The sequence below is a fragment of the Capra hircus genome, chromosome 3, assembly GCF_001704415.2.
Source record: "Capra hircus breed San Clemente chromosome 3, ASM170441v1, whole genome shotgun sequence".
Taxonomy (NCBI): Eukaryota; Metazoa; Chordata; class Mammalia; order Artiodactyla; family Bovidae; genus Capra; species Capra hircus.
The window spans coordinates 38678620-38697700 of record NC_030810.1 but is presented as its reverse complement, the minus strand read 5'-3'; the positions used below and the strand labels follow the sequence as shown (position 1 = coordinate 38697700).

Below are 19081 nucleotides of genomic sequence, written 5' to 3'. Positions count from 1 at the left end.
TGTAAGCACTTGACATGTATTCTCACAGCAACTTCAAGAGGTAGATACTATTATTAGTCTATAGGTAGGTAGATACTATTATTACTACTATTAGTCTCTCGTTACAGATGAAGACACTAAATAACAGTAAGATTACACAGTCACATGACTAGTAAGTGGCAGAACTGGATTTCAAGCAGTCAGGCTTCGGATCCATTCTCTTAGCTATACTACTTCTCCCTCTGAGAGGAAATTGAGGAATTATAGGAAATTTCAAGGAATGAATCAAAGGTTAGCATTTCAGAATATTTCTGCAACACGCTACTTTGAAATGCCTCAGAAAAGTAAGATGGAATGATGGATGGTTCAAGGATGAATGACTGGATCAACTACATGATAGAGCAAGTGTACCAAAATGTTACTGGTAAGCTGATGAGTATTACAGGTGTCTATTGCAAAAAGTCTTTCAACTTTTCTGTATGTTTGAAATTTTCCATGACAAAATGTTGAACATTCCCCCCAAATATAACTGCAGCATATTTGTATCCTAAGAACAGCAACTCGGGTGTTTCTGTCTTTTTTTTTTTTAATTTCTACTCTATCTAGCACCCCATTACATATGACAGCATATACTTTATTGCTAAATTACATAGAATTAGCAAAATGATTCTGAAATAAGAGTGAGCACAGCAGACTAGCATGAAGACCTCATGAAAGAAGTCTAAAAGTGTCCCTGGGACATTCCTGGTGGTCTAGTGATTAAGAATCTGCCTTGCACTGCAGGGAATGCGGGTTTGATCCCTGACTGTGGAACTAACATTTCACCTGCCACAGAGAAACCAAGCCTGTGCACCTCAACTAGATAGAGTACATAAGCCACAATGAAAGATCTGCATGACATGATGAAGATCCTGAGCACTGCAACTAAGACCCGACACAGCCAAATAAATAAATAAAAATTTTAAAAAGTGCCCCTAAAGAATGTCACTGTGAATCCCATTTCTACCGATTGTGACAAGTAGAGAAGAAAGACTAAATTACTATGTTTAGCACAGAGAATTAACCAGGATAAAGCCCCTGTGATGACAATCAGTAGATCAACATCTTTTAGGGAGGGGAGTTAGAAGCTGAATGCAAATTATTTGCAAATACTCAGATTGTATCTTTGGGTTATTAGTATTAATAATAAGAAAAGCTAACATTTGTTGCATGCTTACTGTATACCAAGGACTATTCTAAACACTTTACATGTATTAACTTATTTAATCCTCTCATCAACTTTATGAGGGTAGGTACTATTGCTGTCCCTGATTTACAAATAAGGTAACTAAGACAGACAGTTTAAGTAACCCGCACAAGGTAACACAGCTGAGAAGTAATGCAGCTAGAATTTGAAATCAGGCAGTCTCCTTTCCACACCTGTGCTCTTAACCACTCACTCCCTTATACTGTTAGGGTTTTAAGTAGCTAATTCATAACTCTTCTCTTCCCTACCCACCTAGATTTAGAAACAGTTAAGAAGTAGACACAGGTATCAGAGTTAAGTATTAGCTGTATTTCTAATGAAAGCTACATTAGATGATGTGCAACCAGGGCCTTCCCTGTTGGTCCAGTGATTAGGAATCTGCCTTGCAATGCAGGGGACACCGGTTCAGTCCTTGGTCCAGGGAGATCCTACATGCTGTGGGGCAACTAAGCCTGTGCACCCCAACTACTGAGCCTATGCACTGCAACAGCTGAAGCCCACATGCCTAGAACCTGTGCTCTGCAACAAGCAAAGCCACTGCAATGAGAAACCCATGTACCTCAATGAAGAGTAGCTCCCACTCTCTGCAACTAGAGAAAGCCCTTGCACAGCAACAAAGACCCACCACAGCCAATAAATAAATAAACAATCTTTTTTAAAAAAATGATATGCAACCAGGTGAACTTGCTTACAGTTTTGGAACTAGTCAGACTTACCTACCCAATCATATGCAGCATTAAACAGATGCAGACCTCAACCACAAGTACAGCACATGTTCTGCTAAGGTCATGGGATGGAAGACAATGAAAGACAGAATTCAGCCTCTCTGTGAGCAGTCAAGTCCAAAATGTGCAGGAGTGGCTGGTCCACAAATGCCTGGTCCTTTTTTCTAAACTCACCATTTAGATGCCATCCTCCTCCTTCATGAGAGGGATAACAGAGAAAGGCTCACATGTCCTCTAGCAAAATTCCTTCACATGGAAACACACTGAGTTAGGAAATAAGTATTTTTCTCACCTAGCACTTCTCAGTTATTAAATTCAGCAATATACGAAGGGGAAACACACACACAAGTAATGCGGAGGCATCCCAGAAAGTATACGTAATATGTGAATTTGGAGTGTCTTAAGAGAGCCTGGAAGGATAGAAACCTGAGGAAAAACTCGTCCCAAAGCACTCTCTAATTGAGATAATCTGCTTGAAGCATGAAACACATTTCCTGGCAGGTACTATGCAGTCAATTTATCTTCTTAGCTCCTATCCTTATTATTATTATTGTGCTTACCATTCTGTGCTCAATCACAATTCACTTTCTGTGTGAAAACACAGAATAAAACCTTTTAAATGGATTTCTGGCCAAGTCTTGTCCAGAGGACAGAAACATTTTATACACTGTGTATTTTGCAAAGCACTTTAACATATATTATCTCATTTGATTCCAAGAATAGCTCTGGTAAGGCAGATATTATAGTGGAAATTGCATTTTGTGCAGAAACTAGATTTTAAAGTAACATGTAAGGTAAAAACAAAATCAAATATAATAAAAATAAGTCACAAAATCCCTTAAATTCGCCCTTACAATATACAAGCATACCATCACTTTCTGAATCTAATTATCAGCATTTCCACTGTTGGAACAGGTTGATACCTCTTTGGTTGAACTCTAGATGAAAGAATTGTTTAGCATTTAGGGTCCATGCTGTACAAAAATATAAGGGCAGTATATTTAACCATCAAGATATACGATTTTCTGAAGCAAGATACTCACATTGTAAAATGCATAAGTGAATAGAGACTAACCAGAACTAGCAACTTCATGCCATCCTTGCTTCATTTCCCTCTGTCCCATGCCCACTGAATGGAATTCACGGCAACTTCACATTTAAATGGTTTTCCATTCTCTCTTTTGTCTTTTTTCTATCTCTCTTGTACTTTAAAAAATGTTTTACTAATTTACTTATTTATTTTTGGCTGTGGGCTTTCTGTAGTTGCACTGAGCGGGAACTATTCAGTGTAGTTGTACTGCACCAGCTTCTGATGGCAGTGACTTCTCTTGTTGCAGAACCTGGGCTTTAGGGAGCACGGCTTGTGGGTTTCAGCAGTTGCAGCTCCCAGGCTCTAGGGAACAGGCCCAATAGTTGGGGCACACGTCTGCTGCATGTAGACTCTTCCCAGACCAGGGATCGAGCCCATGTCTCCTGCACTGGCAGGTGGATTCTTTACCACTGAACCACCAGGGAAGACACTTTCATAAAAAGTAATGTTGGGTTTAATTCAAGCTAAATAGACACAGACCATCCCCAGTAGACTATCGTAATTTGAGGTTTACAACTTCAAATAACTTAGCCGGCTTCAAGTAACTTAGCCAAAATCATCAGGCTGCAAAACCCTATCAGCTGACTTCTGTCCCAGCTTTCTTTAACTGTACAACATCACATCCTCCCATTAACCAGATAATATAACTGAGGTAGTCTTTATAAGCTCAAAATTAGACATTTCCTCGATCAGATACAACGTGGGCAGTGAGTAACTTCTTTTAGTATAATCTTAGTGTAGATCTAGAAAAAGTGTTAAAATTAGTCCACCTAGATCCAGAGATCAGCAAAGACATAAGGCACATGTCCTTGTTCTTGTGAAAGTGCTATCATGTCTTTAATGACTATTGTCAAGACCTCTCATCCACAGGACTGAAAAATACTCTGAAAGTGAAAAAGTGATTTAGCAAGTGGCACTACAGAGTAAATTGTTTCACATTTGTTAGGTTGTGAGAACACAAAAATGATACCTAGTTCAAACAGATGGAAGGGACAGTGGTATCATCAATATCATTTTAAAATATGAAATGTGACAATATGGTTATATAATATCAGAGGGAAACAAAAGGTAGCTTCATGAAAATATGACTGCTATTAAATCAGCAAAAACTGTAAAGTAATAACAGCCACTATTATTGAACACTCCAAATGCATAATCATAGTAAATCTTCATATTGTGGTTCCATTCCCATTTCATAGATAAAAAAATTGAGATTCAGAGAACCCAAATACCTTTGATCAAAGTCACATTTTGGAAATGACAGGCCCAGAATTTGAGTGACCGTAGGAAACAGATCCAAAATCCATGCTCTTTCTAGACAATCATTCTGCATCTCAAACCCTCCCTAGAAAGGGAATCAATTTTGAAAATACAGTACAGCTATCTCTTACACAGTAAGTTTTTAGCTCTTATAATTTAATAAAGTTTTTTTCTCACACTTCATCTCATTTATAAAAGGATATTTAAAGCAACAGATAAATGAATGTAACCCATTAAGACTTTCCTGGTGGTCTAATGGTTAAGACTCCACACTCCACACAAGGGGCATTTGCTTAGTTAGGGAATCAAGATCCTGCATATAGTGAGGAGTGGAAAAAAATGTTTTTTTAAGTAACCCACTACATATGTGTGTACATATACATATACACACATATGTAGTGGGTTACTTTATTTTATATATATATAGTATATGTATACACATTTTATTTATATATATATATATATATATATATATATATATATATTCTGTACTAGAATGATGGCTCCCAACATACCTCAGTCGGTAAAGCATCTGCCTGCAATGCGGGAGACTTGGGTTCAATTCCTGGGTTGGGAAGTTCCCCTGGAGAAGGAAATGGCAACCCACTCCAGTATTCTTGCTCAGAGAATCCCATGGATAGAGGAGCCTGGCAGGCTACAGTTCATGGGATCGCAAGAGTCAAACATGACTTAGCACTATCTTTCTTTCTTTTCCCAAAGTAAAGAGCAGATTTGTTCAGTTTCCTGTGGGGTTTCCTCACTTTATTCATGTAACCCCCATGGGTGGTGGTGGTAGAGGCGGGTGATCCAGTCTCCTTCCCTGAACTATCATATACACTACCAATATCAGAGTGAAAGAGTCATCAAACTACTGGAGATTTGAACGGCAGATATCTTGATATAACAGATACCTTAAATCAAGATGAAAGTGAAATTAAGGTTTAAAGAAAAAAAATCTCTAAATTTTTAAACAGTTACTCAAAAAGATCTGTTGCCTGAATCATAAAATGATAGTTATAATACTAAATTCCTCTCTTCTCTTTCAGCTACATTTTCAATAGTGGTCTTTACAGAGAAAGACAATTACTGTATTATGGCACTTATATGTGGAATCTAAAAAATACAACAAACTAGTGAATATAACAAAACAGAAACAGACTCACAGATATAGAGAAAAAATTCATGGTTACCAGTAGGGAGAGAGAAAGGAGGAGACAATATAGGATTAGAGGATTAAGTATAAACTATTATGTATAAAATACACTACAAAGATATATTGTATACAACAGGGAATATAGCCAATATTCTATAATTTAAAAAATTGTGGTCTTTATGTGGGCAAATATAGAGTCCATCAGATACTTCCAAGTTCAATGTCAGGCCTAGGTAGGACTAAGAATTACTCTTGTCTTTTAATCCAATCTATTAACTCTTGTACTCGATTCCCTCCAGCAGCAAGAGCAACTTTATCATAAAGTCATAATTCCTGATGTATGTGGAAAGGTGATGCTGTTGAAGTACCATCAATAAAGCAGATGTTTCACAGTGGTTGTGATTAATTTGTGCTGATCTTGATACCACCTTGTTCTTGTAACCAACATTTACATTTGCAAGATGGTAGAATTTGAGAGATGGCTTACTGGTATAATCTGTAACAATGGCAAAGAAAGAAGCTAACTGAGCTATATAAAGGCTAAATCAGTAAATCAAGTATACATCAGTAACTAAAAAAAAAAAAAAAAAAACCCTAAATCAATAGGGACTACACAAACTAGATATAAGTATAAGTTTGCAAAAAAAAAAAAAAAAAAGAAATGCATTAAGTGCACTAAAAAGCATAGTATCTTGATCTCAATTGGAAGGCAATGGCCAAATAATCTAAGATTTTCTTTCTTCTCTATATTAAATAGTAGAATCTGTATGAATTCTACATACAGGGAAGCCATCTAAGTTCCTAGTTTCATATGATGAATGGGTTGGATAACTGACAGTTAAGAGATTAACATTTATGCCAATGTTCACAGCAATGAAAGAGATATTAAATAATTTAACTTTTTAAAACTAGTTTTTTTCTGGTTAACAAACAAACAAACCAACCCCATGAGATTCTAACAACCATCCAGCAAAACTTTTACCACCAGTATAGTCTAAACTCAACCCTGGGGGAGGTGGTAAACAACTTGAGCTCTCGAAATAGATCTCAAAACAGACCCCTTACAGTCCTGGAACATGTATACTGAATACAGAACACCTTCTCAAAGCTTTAGCTGTTGTTCAGTTTTCTCCACAAACACAGAGGTCAAACCACAGTGAATTCTTTGGGCTTCAAGATAAAGAAACCCAACACATGACAATATAACATCTTTAGTATTGACATCTAAGCAAATGACTCTCAAATTCTCTATACTTTACTAAGGAAATAAAAGGTCTATAAAAGAAAGGCACTCTAAAAAATAAAGCTGCCCCTATGTGCAATGGATATTTTGTGAGGTAGTGAATCCTCTTCTGGAAGAACTGAAGCAGAGGGACTGAAAATCCCAAGGTACTCTAATGGAGTTTTCTTCCCTAGGAGGGAGGTGGAACTGTCTGTAGGTATATTTTAGGCTAGGCCAAGAAGTTTTCAACTAATTTCACAATGGCAGAAAAAAATATTGCAGAAAATCCAATTATTTTATGAATATTGACATGTTATACTTTTTAAATCTCTAATAAGGACTTTAAAAAATTCCTTTAACATGGTGTTTATAAAATCATTTATTATAGAAAAAAAAGGGGGGGGAACTGAAGGAAACAATGGGAAGAAAACCGCCGCCAATCTCGAGAAAAACCTCATTCGATCAATTAACAGCCTTCAAGATTCCTCATCCCCATTCCCATGGTCCTAGTTTGTCTTTTATTAGACAAATACGTTTTATCGTTCCCTTTGTGTTCAGCAATACTAGATAGTAACGAGATCACAGGGCAACGTAGGCAATGATTCATTAGTTGGCACCGTGAACTCCAAGAAGGCGCAACTGACCTAAGCTGGGAGGCTCAAGAAGGCTTCCTGGAGGAGGCGGTACCTCCCAGGTGGAGCTTGAAAGCAAACAGGAAAGTTAAGGTTTGGGGTTGCTAGCCCGCTGCGTTCCTCTGCATGCGCCCCTTGCAGATAAATGTAACTGGCAAAAATGTGTTCTTGGTCTTTTGGGGGAAACAGTCTCGCTCACCATCTGCCGAGAAGAGAGCGTGGAGGGCGGAAGAGAACTCCCCTCTTCGATAAGGCGTGCACTTTGCTCCTGTTGCCGGATCTCGCGAAGGAGCATGCCAAACGCCCAGTACCCAGAAGCGGGAGCAGAGGGGCGCCGATGGCGGAGAAGAGACCTCTTGCCACGAGTTGGCGGCCGGGCAAACAGGCCCAGGTCGAGGGGGCACTCCCGTCCCAAGATCCTGGCCTTGTTGCCCGACTTCTCACGATCCTCCTTACGACTCCTAGGATTGCGCCCTAACTTGTACCTAGTACAGCTACCCCGGGTTCCCCGGAGATCCTGGGCTGGGGCGTTACGGCCGCCCGGGTTCACACCACGGAGACGTGTCCTCGTCACGAGCTTCCCAGGCGCAGGCCAGTGGGGCGCCGCAGGAGCGGATGTCTTTTTACGGATGGGTTTCCTCCCTAATCAATTCAAATTCTCCTCTCCCCCCAACCCCCGCCCTCGTCCCCTCCAGTCCGGCGGAGCTGGAGTCCCTCAGGCCAAGCCCTAGTGGCTGGCGCCAAGGTGGGCCCGGGGTGGGAGGGGCTGGGGACACCCGTGGGGACCAACTCGCGGGGACCTGAGCGATGTGGCTGGACCTCTGACCTCTGAGTTTCGGGCCTGGAGTTTCCGCCTTCGTCCTTCCCTTCACAAATCACGAGGCCAGGAGATCGAGGTCGCCGGCGAACCGCCCGGCTCTGGGCGAGACGCGCGGCGCGGCGCGGATCGGTCTGGGCGTAGCTGGCCTCCGGGGCCGCGCGGGGCGGCGCGGGGCCGCACCGGGTGTAGGTCTCGGCCTTTGCAGAACTGAGTTCAGCTCGGCCCAGTGTTTCTCTGCGTTTGTCTTTTTTCTTTCTCTCTGCCCCCCTCCCCGCACCCCCGGTCTTTCCAATCTTTGTGCCACTGTTCGCTTTTTTCCTTTCCTCAAGTGGGGCGTCTTTCCAGGATAGAGAACAATTTTTCCTCCGCTGAGCATTTCTAAGGCTTATCCTTGGGCTGCCCAGTGACCTTGGGAAAGTCACAGAACTTTCAGGGCATGTGTGGAAAGAAGAGAGGGTGTTCTCTAGGACTGTTTTTCTGAAGATGCCTCTGAAATTTAGACCCAGAGGACTCAGACAAGGGAATGAACACCTCCTCATCTCAACTGACAGGACCGAGCTGTGTGCTTTAAGCATAAAATCATATGAAGAACGAGGAAGTGAAGTGACTAATTTCCTTCTTATTTTGAAAAATTCGGATATAAGACACCCTCTCAAGAAATGAAAATAAGATAATGCTTTCTACGACTCCTCCGCTGATTTTGCAACATTTCTTTACAAATTTTGTTCTGTGTACCCGCCCTTCTTGGCTGGTGTTGCCCGCAGGGAGCAAAGAATGGCTAGTACATTCCTAAGAGGGCAAGGGGAGGGGGTGGTGATGATTAAGAGAGAAGTTGGCTCTGGGTGTATCTCTGCCAACTGTCGGAGGCAGGCAAAGGGAGGGTGGTCTTTCACGTGGGTCTGAGATCTGGTTACCTTTAATTCGCCCTGAGGCTGCGCGTTGCGTTAATGGGCGTCTGTCAGCGGAGGGCTCAGATTTCCCCATTTGCCTCGGACAGTGGAAGCAAAGGGGCAAAGAGCAAAGTAGACTTCTCAACAGAAAGAAATAGGCCAGGCCTCCAGAGCTGGGACTGCGGACTGAGAGCAGGTGGGCATCCCGGCCTTGTCCTCAAGAGCAGGGCGGGGTCGAAGGACTCTAGACCTGGACGAGACCTCTCCTTTGAAAAGCCCATTCTGACTAGCCTCTCTTTTGCTCCATCCTTTCAGACAGCGGGTGTGTGTGTGTGTGCGCGCGCGCGCGGGTGGGGTGGGGGTGGGGGAAAGGGCTGAACTAGAAAAGCAGTAGAAAAGCTCATCTTTTACACCTAAAATCTAGTGGTTCAAAACCCAGCCAAACACTGTAGGTGTTTGTAACAGAGTTGTTCGTCTTTCTGTCGGTTGGTAGTTTAGTTGCTAAGTGGTGTCGGAACCCTTCCTATGTTCATGGGATTTCCCAGGTAATAATACTGGAGTGGGTAGCCATTTCCTTCTCCAGGGAATCTTCCCGACCCAGGGATGGAACCCAGGTCTCCTGTATTGCAGGCGAATTCTTTATTGACTTTACCGAGCCACCAGGGAAGTCCCCGTTTGTCTTTCTAGAACCCACTAACAAACCACCTTACATCCCCTTAGGTCTTTACAGTTTACAAAACACTGCACCCCCCCCCCCCCCCCGCCCCAAACCCCGGACACCAACTCACCTAATCCTGCAAGCCCAAGCTACAAGTATCATTCTCTCATTCTCGTTGTAGAGACAAGGGAATGGACAGACTCAAAGAAACCAAGCAGTTTGTCCAAGGTCACAGTCAGTAAATACCTATGTCCCAATTGGGATGTCCCTCTGGAAGACCTCTCTCTTTCCACTGCTTCCTATCATTCGCTCCCATGAAATAGACACACATACACATTCCACCTGGGCACTCTGAAACCTTCCAACCTCCCATCCACCTCTCAGAGGAGTTTATTCACTAATGATGCTGCAACTTGCCACCATCACGGACACGAGTCGAGTCTGATAGACATGGCCCTGGAACTGGCTTTCTTTCAGATCATAGTCTCTTCAGGACAGTTCTTCAAGGAACCTGCGTTAAAACATGCATGCGCGCACGCGCGCGCGCGCACACACACACACACACACACACACACACACACACACACCAACCTTTCATGGTCCTCTCACTGCCAAGACTTTTTCTGTAAACCGTATAAAATAAATAACCTCAAATATAACTCTTAATTGCTTCCAAGTCTATGTTTCCTCATCACTAAACTTTATTGCTTCCCAATCTTTAGGGCAAATTCCCCTGGGGACTCTGTCCCTTCCAAGAGAGTGATCGAGAAAAACAGCTTTTCTGAGATTCGACCTGGGTGTCCCACGCCGGGAGGATGAACAGGGTAAGAGGGTCAGGGTGCTCAGAGCCTGGAAGGGAAGGTCTCTCAGGTTTGGGTCTGGACCCTCGGAGACAAAACTGGGAAGTTTTGCATCTGCTCGTCGCCCCCTACAGGCCACGTTCGCCATCGCAGCAAGAACCCTGGAAAGAGCGTGCATATATTGTAGCCTTGGTTCGCTTTTCCCTGGACTTCCGAACTCACCCTCCATTCCCGGAGCAGTGACTAAGTACCCGGACCCCCTCAGGGACTCCATCCAGGGGATGTTCTAAGGACCACAGCCCTTGGAACTGGATGGACTTTTTAGAAATGAGTGCCAAAGGAAGTGGAAACCAGTTTAAATTGGTGTGTAGCTGAAAGCTAAAATCCACCCCCGCCCCAAAAAACCCCCCCGCTTCCTCTTTTTATTACAAATAAATCTGCCTAAGTGAAATAAAACTCTGATATCAGTCGTGTTGCCTTTAAATCTCAGTGTAAGAGGGGATTTTCAGTGCCTTTCGACGCCGGTGGTCGCGGTCGCTCATATAAAACGTGGGTTTCAGGCCCTCCTTTGAAGCCCAAGTGCTTGTGTTCATTATATGTGATATTTGCATTTTCTTCTGCTGCTCTAAGCCTTCGTGGTCTAACAAGCTTAAACCAAAAAGAGCTTTTCAGGGGGAAATGGCCAGGCCTATATCCCTGACATCTGCCTGGACTTTGAAAGAGTCGCTGGTCGGTTTGAGGTCTGGGGCTAAGAGTCTCCTACCCGCCCAGAAATAAAGAAAAGGGTCATCTTTAGGCTCTAGTTCAAGGCTAGTAAGTGTCTGGAAGGAAAGTTGCCGGCGGATCTCTCCTCTACACTCCACTGCCGAATATATCAGGGGGAAAAAATGCTCCGCGGATCTCAAGCGGCGGCTTGTGGCCGAGTGTCACGCCGCGGGCGCAGGCTCGGCCGGTATTGCTGCTATGCGCGGAAATATGAGCGAGTAATTTTATAAGTAACAAAGGATCAGGGATGGAATGAGGCCCCTGTTATCCAATGTCATTTAGAAGCCTTGGATCAGCAGCTTCTTGAGGCTAAAAGTGAATTCAAGAAGCCCGGCCTTTCCCTTTTCCCAGGGGTGTAAGCTAAATTTAGAAATAACCTCTCTGTGTTTGCACAAATCATGTACCATTTGCTGTTTGTGTAAAAACCGATTAGCCAGACACAACTGTGAAACTGCTTGTTACTTTTATAGCTGCAACACACAAACAAATTTAGATCCGTTTAGTTTTCCTTGTAAAAAGAGATTAGAAGGGACCCGCCCGTAGACTGTGTGGTCCAAAATCTCTTCTTCGTGAAGGTTACTGTAGCTCCTCTCCGCGGCGGTTGATTATCAAGTTCTTGTTTATCAAGTTAAACGATCTCACCCCCGGCAGCTTGTTTTATTTTAGGACTCTGATCCAGAAGGAATGTTTACTCAGGACACAATAATGTTTACTGTTTACCAGGAAGACCGATTCGGTATTTGCGAGGAAGTGTCTTTTAAAGTGACGCCCTAGCCCACGCCGACAGCAGAGAAATAAGGCTCGGATCAGCAGCCGGGAGCCATCTCCGCGACGAGGGAGGCATGTCCGCGACGAGGGAGGCGAGGTGGACGCCAGCGCCGGGGACTGACGGTGTTTTGCAAACAGCACCCGCATAGGGCCGAGCTGACAGTACTGCTACCCGCTCCAGTTTTAAAAAGCAATTTCGCATACGTAATTGCAACAGCTAAATTAATTACGAAATAATTAGAATTGATGTCATTTGAGGCTGTGTTGGTGGTGATGGGAACTGACTTTCCGCATCTAGATGTTTCATTTCTACGTTAATACTTACGGTTGCAACAGCTGAAATGCACATTAAAAATAATCCACAAGGACATTTCTCCATTTCTGCTTTGTGATCTCGCATTTCATACTAAACTAGCCTTCAAGGTATTTTTTAAAGTTTAAGAAACGGAGTGAAGTGCATCTGTTTTAAAAGGATATTAAAGGATATTTCTTGGCCTTTGGAAAAGCTGCGGGTTGGTAAGAAAGGAAACATTTACAGGAACCCTTCAGATATCGAAATTATGTTGTGCGTTGATTACTGCCGTAGAAAAGAGGCATAATATTTGAAAATATTATTAAAGAACAAACAACTATGTATCATCTATGAGGTTCATATAGGTAATACAATTTCACTACAAAATTTAAAATGCCATTACATATATTTAAAAAGTTAACTGGGTTTATTACCACTTCCACTTAGGGGATGAAAATAGTTTGAAAAAAATCAAGGCTTTAAATGCTAAGATAAGGGAAATGTTTGGAATTAACATTCTTTTGAAAGGTTAATTGAAATGATTAAGAACTCTCATTTGGAAAGTTTCCATTGTGAAAGATGAAGTCTGATGTTTGTGCTGAAGTTTAGAATTAGGTTGGTTTTTAAAATGGCAGCTTACTTTATCTTCAGAAATATCTAGTCACTTAGATGTAATGTATTGATAGGAAGAAAATCACCACCTACACACCCATGTTATGTGAAAACCAAAAGAAAATATTAGTAAATTTAAATTAGGCATATTTTTCCAATTAAATTTTTCTTACACTTAAATTATGAATTAGCAAAGTTTGAAAAGGTCATTCCTTGAAACTCATCTGGGAAGAATAAAATGCAAATATTATTTTAAAATCTTGTCATTTATCTCAGACACCTAAATGAAACATTAAGCTGAGCCTTTAAAAATTTTATTTACAAAGTTGTGTACAACACGATGGAATAACATTTAGAATACCATATATATTCATTATATATAAACAGACTTTTATATAGAATGACTTTCGTCTTCTGAAAATTTTATATTTAAAATCTCCCAACGTCTCTATACATTTTTTCTCACATAAAACTGCGGAGAGTGAACCTTCAGAAAAAATGAAAGTTCAGAGCTCTAAATCTACTGAATTTTTTTTTCTTAAAAAAATAAAAACCCCAAAAGGAAAGTCAATAATTTTTATACAAATATGTACAAAGAATTTCCCTCTCATCCCCCAGGTACTGAGAGCAGGCGCCGTCCGGGTACAGTTTTGGAAAAATCGGTTTTCGGTTTTACCTGTATGGAAAGATACTCCCCGCGGGCGAGCGGTGAGAGTTTGCTCCGCCAGCCTAGGTGTGCAGGACTGGGTGGAGGCCGCCGAAGGTCGGTGTTGAGGGGTCGGGGGGAGGAAATGGAAGAGAGGCAGAGTCCAGGATTGGGCAGGGGGGCCAGGAGCGGGGCGGGGCGCGCAGCTTGCAAATTGCAGTCGACTCTCCAGGCCGCTGCCAGGCCCCGCATCCCGGCCACCGGCGCGTCCCTATTGAGCGGGCCACTTGGCTTGAGCAGCGGCGGCGGCAGCAGCGGCAGCCGAGGCTGCAGGCTGCAGAAACTGTCCAGAGAGCGGTACGCTCAGAATCGGCGCGATGGTCGCCGTCGTCCGACTCAGTGAAAGAGGCTGGTGCGTGGCCATGAGTGCTGCCGACTGCACGGTCCCGGGCGGCCGCAGGAAGGACTGCGCGGCGCCACCGCCTCCGCTACCCGCGGTGCCCCCAGTTACCCCGGCGCCCCCAGCGCCCGCGGCAGAGCCCCCGGGAGTCGCGGGGCCCCCTCCGATGATATTCTCGATGCTGAACGACGGTCGCGCGCTCGGCTCGGACTTAATGAGCGACGCCGTGGTGCCCGCGGCGCCCGCCGTGCCTGCGGCGGCCGCGGCGGCTCCCAAGCTGTTGAGCTGCAACTGCAGGCCCGGGCCGAGTTGCGAGCCGAAGGCGGCCGCTTTGCGGCCCAGCTCACCCGAAGGCAGCAGCGGCACGGCGGGCGGCAGCACGGGGGCCACGGGCGGCAGCGCGTACGGGTACTGGAGCGCCGCGGCCGCCGCCGCAGCTGCCGCGGCCGCCGGGTGCGAGTAAGCGCCAGCCGCGGCCGCAGGGTGCAGGCCGTAGGGGCGGCCGTAGGGCCCCGTGGCGCCGGCCGCCGCCGCCAGGCTGTAGGCGCCGAAGCTCTGCATCATGAGCGCCGTCTGCTCACGCAGGTGCTCCTGCTGGTGGCGCTTGAAGCGTTTCCGGCGCCGCAGGAAGCTGCCGTTGTCGAACATGTCCTCGGACTGAGGGTCCAGGGTCCAGTAGTTGCCCTTGCCCGGGTTGCCCGGTTCACGGGGGATCTTGACGAAGCAGTCGTTGAGCGAGAGGTTGTGGCGGATGCTGTTCTGCCAGGCGGGGAACTTCTCCCGATAGTAGGGGAAGCGGTTGCTGATGAACTCGCAGATGCCGCTCAGAGTTAGCTTCTTCTGCGGGCTCTGCAGGATAGCCATGGTGATGAGCGCGATGTACGAATAGGGCGGCTTCACCAGGCTGTTCTTGGGCTTGCTCGGGGCCAGGCCGCCCGCAGCACCGCTGCCGGAGCCGGGCCCGCCACCGCTCCCGCCGCCCTCCTCGCCGCCAGCGCCGCTCTTGCAGCCGTCGGCCTCGGATGCTCCCGCCTCGCCCCCTGGCCCGGCCCCGGCTCCAGCCACCTCTTTGGGTAGTGCCAGGGGCTGCTGGTGCGGCGGCTGAGGCTGCCCGTGGTGGGGTGCCACCGGCGTCACCTCGTCCGCCTCGTCCAGGCGCAGTTCGGGCGGCCCCGCGGGACTGTCGCAGCCCCCATCGCTGTCTTTCTCTTCCAGCGCGTCGTCGCCCTCGCCCACCACATCGATGTCCACGTCCTCGGCCGTCAGCACCGTCTGGCCGGACATGTCGCTGGCGCTGCCGCCACCGGAGAGGGTCATCCCTCCTCGGGGTTGGTGGCGGCGGCGGGGAAGGAGCGGCGCGCGATGGGCGTCTTCAGGGGTTGCCGCCAACCTCAGAAAAGGGGTTTGGGGCGCCCCCGAAAGACAGGGGATTGGGAGAGGGGAGGGGGGCGTAGGTGGTCCGGGGCCCTCCCGGCTTGGCTCACAGTCGGCGGCCGGGCATCGCACGACTCGGGCTGTGCCGTCCGCCCCCCGTGGCAGCGCTCCGCAAACTCCAGCTGTCCCTGGCGCTCGGTACTAGGCGCTCGCTGCTGCTCCCGGCAGCGGCCTCGGACCCGGCCAGGGCCCGGCAGCTTCTCTACGCCGCGCCCCCTCACTTCGCCTGCCTTCCTCTGCCTCCGGCCCGAGCGTGGGGAGCAGGAGCGGTGCAGGCGGGCGCGGGACGCGGGGCGCCGAGGAGCTCAGGAGGGCGCGGGCAGGGGTAACCGGGGGAGGGGGTGTCAGGGACGCCGAAGCCCCCGCAGTCGAAAGTCCCGTTTTAAGGACTGGCCTGATAGATTACTTTCTACTTAAAGATCCAACGGGAGGCGGGGCCACGTGACCGTGCGTGACGTCAGGGCCGCCGCGGAGCCGGCCAAACTCAAGTTGGTCGAGAGAATTGTCAACAAAGGGACAAGGGACGCGCAACTCCGTGCCGCACCGTGCGCCAGCATCCCGCGGGGCCCAAGGGAGCCTGGGACCGCCTTGGGACCCCACCCTGGGCTGGAGCCCGGCGAGGGGGTCGAGGGAGCCTGTGGGTGTGAGTGAGGGTGGGTGCGTGTGAGCTAGGGAGGGTGTGGGCCCGGGAGCCCCCGCCGGATCCGCGTCTCTGCTTCCCTGACCTCCCCGCCCCCTCTCCCTCCCCCCCCCCCGCCCCCTGCTTGCCACCCGCCCTTTGCCAATGCTCCCTAGGCATAGAATGTAGGACAAGATTCACATCCTTTTTTTTTTTTAAAGAAAAACTTAGTAGTCTCGGTTTTGTTTTTTTGATTCTTTTTAGCTCTAAAGATTAAGGGCAGCGCCCCTGCTCTGTCTTGCTAATTAGACTTAAGAGCCCCTCCTGCCTCAGTGCTTAGTCGGCGGAGACACCTGCTGAGGGGAGGCCCTCCTCCTCCCGCTAAAGTCAAACCACAGGGTCCTGTCTTTGGTTTCCCGGCTCGATGTGGGCGTGTTTATATGTATATGTGTGTAATAATATATTCCCCCCCCCCGCCCCCCGCTCGGCCACAGCAGCATCAGTTGGGGTTTCCGAAGGTCAGAAAATGGCTATTGATTAATCTATCAGAATAGTTGCAGAGAGAAATAAAAAGGACGTAAAATAACAGAGAACCTATAAATAAAGCCGCAACTAGCTGCTCGGAGTTGTTAAACGACTTAGCATGTGAAAAAGTCGGAAATGAGGCGCTGGGGAAGGAGCCGGCATTGGCAGCGGCCTGGGTAAGTCGAGTGGGGACGGGAAGAGGCTTCGGGCCTCTAGGTTAGACGACGCGCCCTGTTTGGGATGGCTGACCTCAGGGGGAGCGGGCGGTGTGACTTCTCAGGCTTCTGGGCCCAGCCTCCTGGGAGCGAGCTTGTTGGCGGCCTAGACTCTCCTTGCGGCTAACTAACGTGGATTCTTTCCCCTTAGGATATAGACAAACACTCCAAGATTTTAGTTCCTCAGAGATCGGCAGCAGAGGAGGTGGAGGAGGAGGCGAGGATATGGCCAGTGCGCACCGAGTTTCTTTGGCAAGGAAAGTCAGTGATGGTAGGAAAGACTATCGGCATTTAACTGGGATGGAGGGTGGGGGGCGCAAACCGACCCCGGATGCGTGACATTGCTGAGGCGCGTGGACCGCGCACTTTGGAATAGTGCTCCTGACCTGGTGAAGCCGCGATGCGCTGCTCTTTTTCCTCCTGCATTTTTAGGCAGCCTCCTTGCGAGCCGCGAGTGCCTGCCGGGTGTTAAGGGCTCCTGGAACCCAAGCTCAGTCTGGCCACTGAGGCCTGAGAAGGGAGTGCAGGCCTTACCAGAGGAAGGAGCACAAGGGGATATAGTCTGAGAAGAAATAGTGAAATTCAGTATTTACAGACTATACTAAGAAACTGATGTATTTCCTGGAGGACAGTAGTACTTATGATTCCCTGTCTGTGTCTCTCTCACCTACCACCTCTCTCATTCCTTAGCCTAGACACACACGTAAACTTGCCTCACTTATAGGCAGTGCGACACACAGGTTGACTTCAATTTTCATTAGATAATTTCCCGGATAAAACACTAGCAAATTGGATCCCCCACTTCGCAGGATGTTTCTGGTTGAAGCCAGGGCAGTTCCTCCATCTTGAGACGCCCAGGAAACTCCACGATTTTTCTGTATCTAAATGATACCTCGGTTGCACTTGACCCTAAAATGCATCAGAGTTCATTCCCGCAACTGCACCGCTTTGTCGCCCGCAGGCTCCGAACCGTTTACGATACCTTCTAGACAGCTTCCCGCAAAACCGACTGCAGCGGCGAACTGGCTGTCCGCTGTCCCTCGGCAGCGGAAGTCCCAGGTGAAACTGTCTCAGTAACCCAATAATTACAAAAAGAACGTCCGAGGGGCACGGAAAAGAAACTGAATCCACAGATTCCCTTTGCTCAGCTTCGGTTGTCCAGCCCCAGAGGCAGGCGCGGGCCGGCAGGAGCCCCACCGCAGCCTAGGAGGCTGGGCCCGCGTGGACGCGTTGCACGTGTGTGTGTACGCACGGAAGGGTAGCGGCTCCAGGGGATGCCCTCCGCAGTCTTCTTGAAGCATCCTCCAAATGAGCCTAATTTCAATTCCTCGGCCCGCCAGGGCTGGCTCTCAGCACTCCCTCGGCGCCGCTGTTTACTGCCTCTGAGCCTCCCTCGGCCAAGACCTGGCGCGATCCGTCCATTCCCCCGTGTCTCTTTGGGACCTCCCTGGGGAAAGAGGTGGGGGTGAACAACTCCCAGCCGCCAGTTCCATTTGTTGCGCTTTTTTCTTTCGACACAATAAAAGTCAAATTAATTGATTCATACCATTAATTACGGCGCGTAGCGTGAAAAGCAACGCTTCCCCTCGGTTAGAGATCTATTGTGCTAATCTCTTGTTCAATCAGTGTTACCATCTGATGCCGGGTCTGGCCCTTACAGAAACTTTTCGACTCGATTAGCTAAATGATGAGACGTGCGGGACCTACTGGCTGAGCCCCCGACGTCTGCGCCGGTGCCGGCCCAACGGCTTAATATCGATTTCCAGCGGAGACGGCGGATTTCTCCCAACAGCTCTAGGCTGGGCAGCCCGTCGCCCTTTTCCTTCTGGGCGGACAGTAGCGCCGCGCAACCTGCCGTGGCGGGAAGGAGGCTAAGCGGCAGCCCAGGTGGGAGGCAGGAAGGTTCCCGCTGCCATCACTGCGGGACACCGCCGGGGCGGAAGGGCGCGAGCCCGACACAGTGCAGGGTCCTGTCCTGGGCCAACTAGATTCCGGGCTTAGTAAATCCTGTTTGCCGCATGATCCCAGTTAGCGGCTAAAAGTCCACAGGTCGTCAGTTACCGCCAACTTTGGAACAGGGATGGGAGAAGCGAGACAGATACAGAGCGACAGTGACACACTTGTGGGGGGGAGAAAGACGTGATAGAGGGAACGGAAATATTGGGGGTGGGGTGGGAAGGAGAGAGAAATGTGGATAAAACATCTTCTGAATCTCGGTAACTGGGGAGGGAGTAAGAGGGAGAATGAAAAACACAGGCACAAACAATTAATATGAATGAGAGTGATTATTTGGGTCACAACAATCGAACTTCCCAGGAGGGATTTAAAGA

The 19081-nt window shown here is 47.6% G+C and overlaps 1 protein-coding gene and 3 long non-coding RNA genes across 5 annotated transcripts; 2 read left to right on the top strand and 2 right to left on the bottom strand.

Annotated features, from left to right (window-relative positions):
* Window positions 9133-10881, top strand: LOC106501961. Its single transcript, XR_001295500.2, has 3 exons — window positions 9133-9213; window positions 10398-10499; window positions 10610-10881. It is a non-coding gene; the product is annotated as an uncharacterized LOC106501961 (long non-coding RNA).
* FOXD3 (forkhead box D3) lies at window positions 13211-15754 on the bottom strand. The gene has a single exon (XM_018046566.1). It carries the CDS (start codon window positions 15273-15275, stop codon window positions 13830-13832), a length of 1446 nt encoding a protein of 481 aa, XP_017902055.1. The 5' UTR covers window positions 15276-15754; the 3' UTR covers window positions 13211-13829.
* Window positions 13214-13830, bottom strand: LOC108635645. Its single transcript, XR_001917907.1, has one exon. It is a non-coding gene; the product is annotated as an uncharacterized LOC108635645 (long non-coding RNA).
* Window positions 15871-18303, top strand: LOC106501962. Of its 2 annotated transcripts, XR_001917906.1 has the most exons (4): window positions 15871-16035; window positions 16506-16712; window positions 16903-17022; window positions 17713-18303. It is a non-coding gene; the product is annotated as an uncharacterized LOC106501962 (long non-coding RNA). The 2 variants fall into 2 exon arrangements; XR_001295501.2 differs by lacking the exon at window positions 15871-16035 and having other exon boundaries at window positions 16240-16712.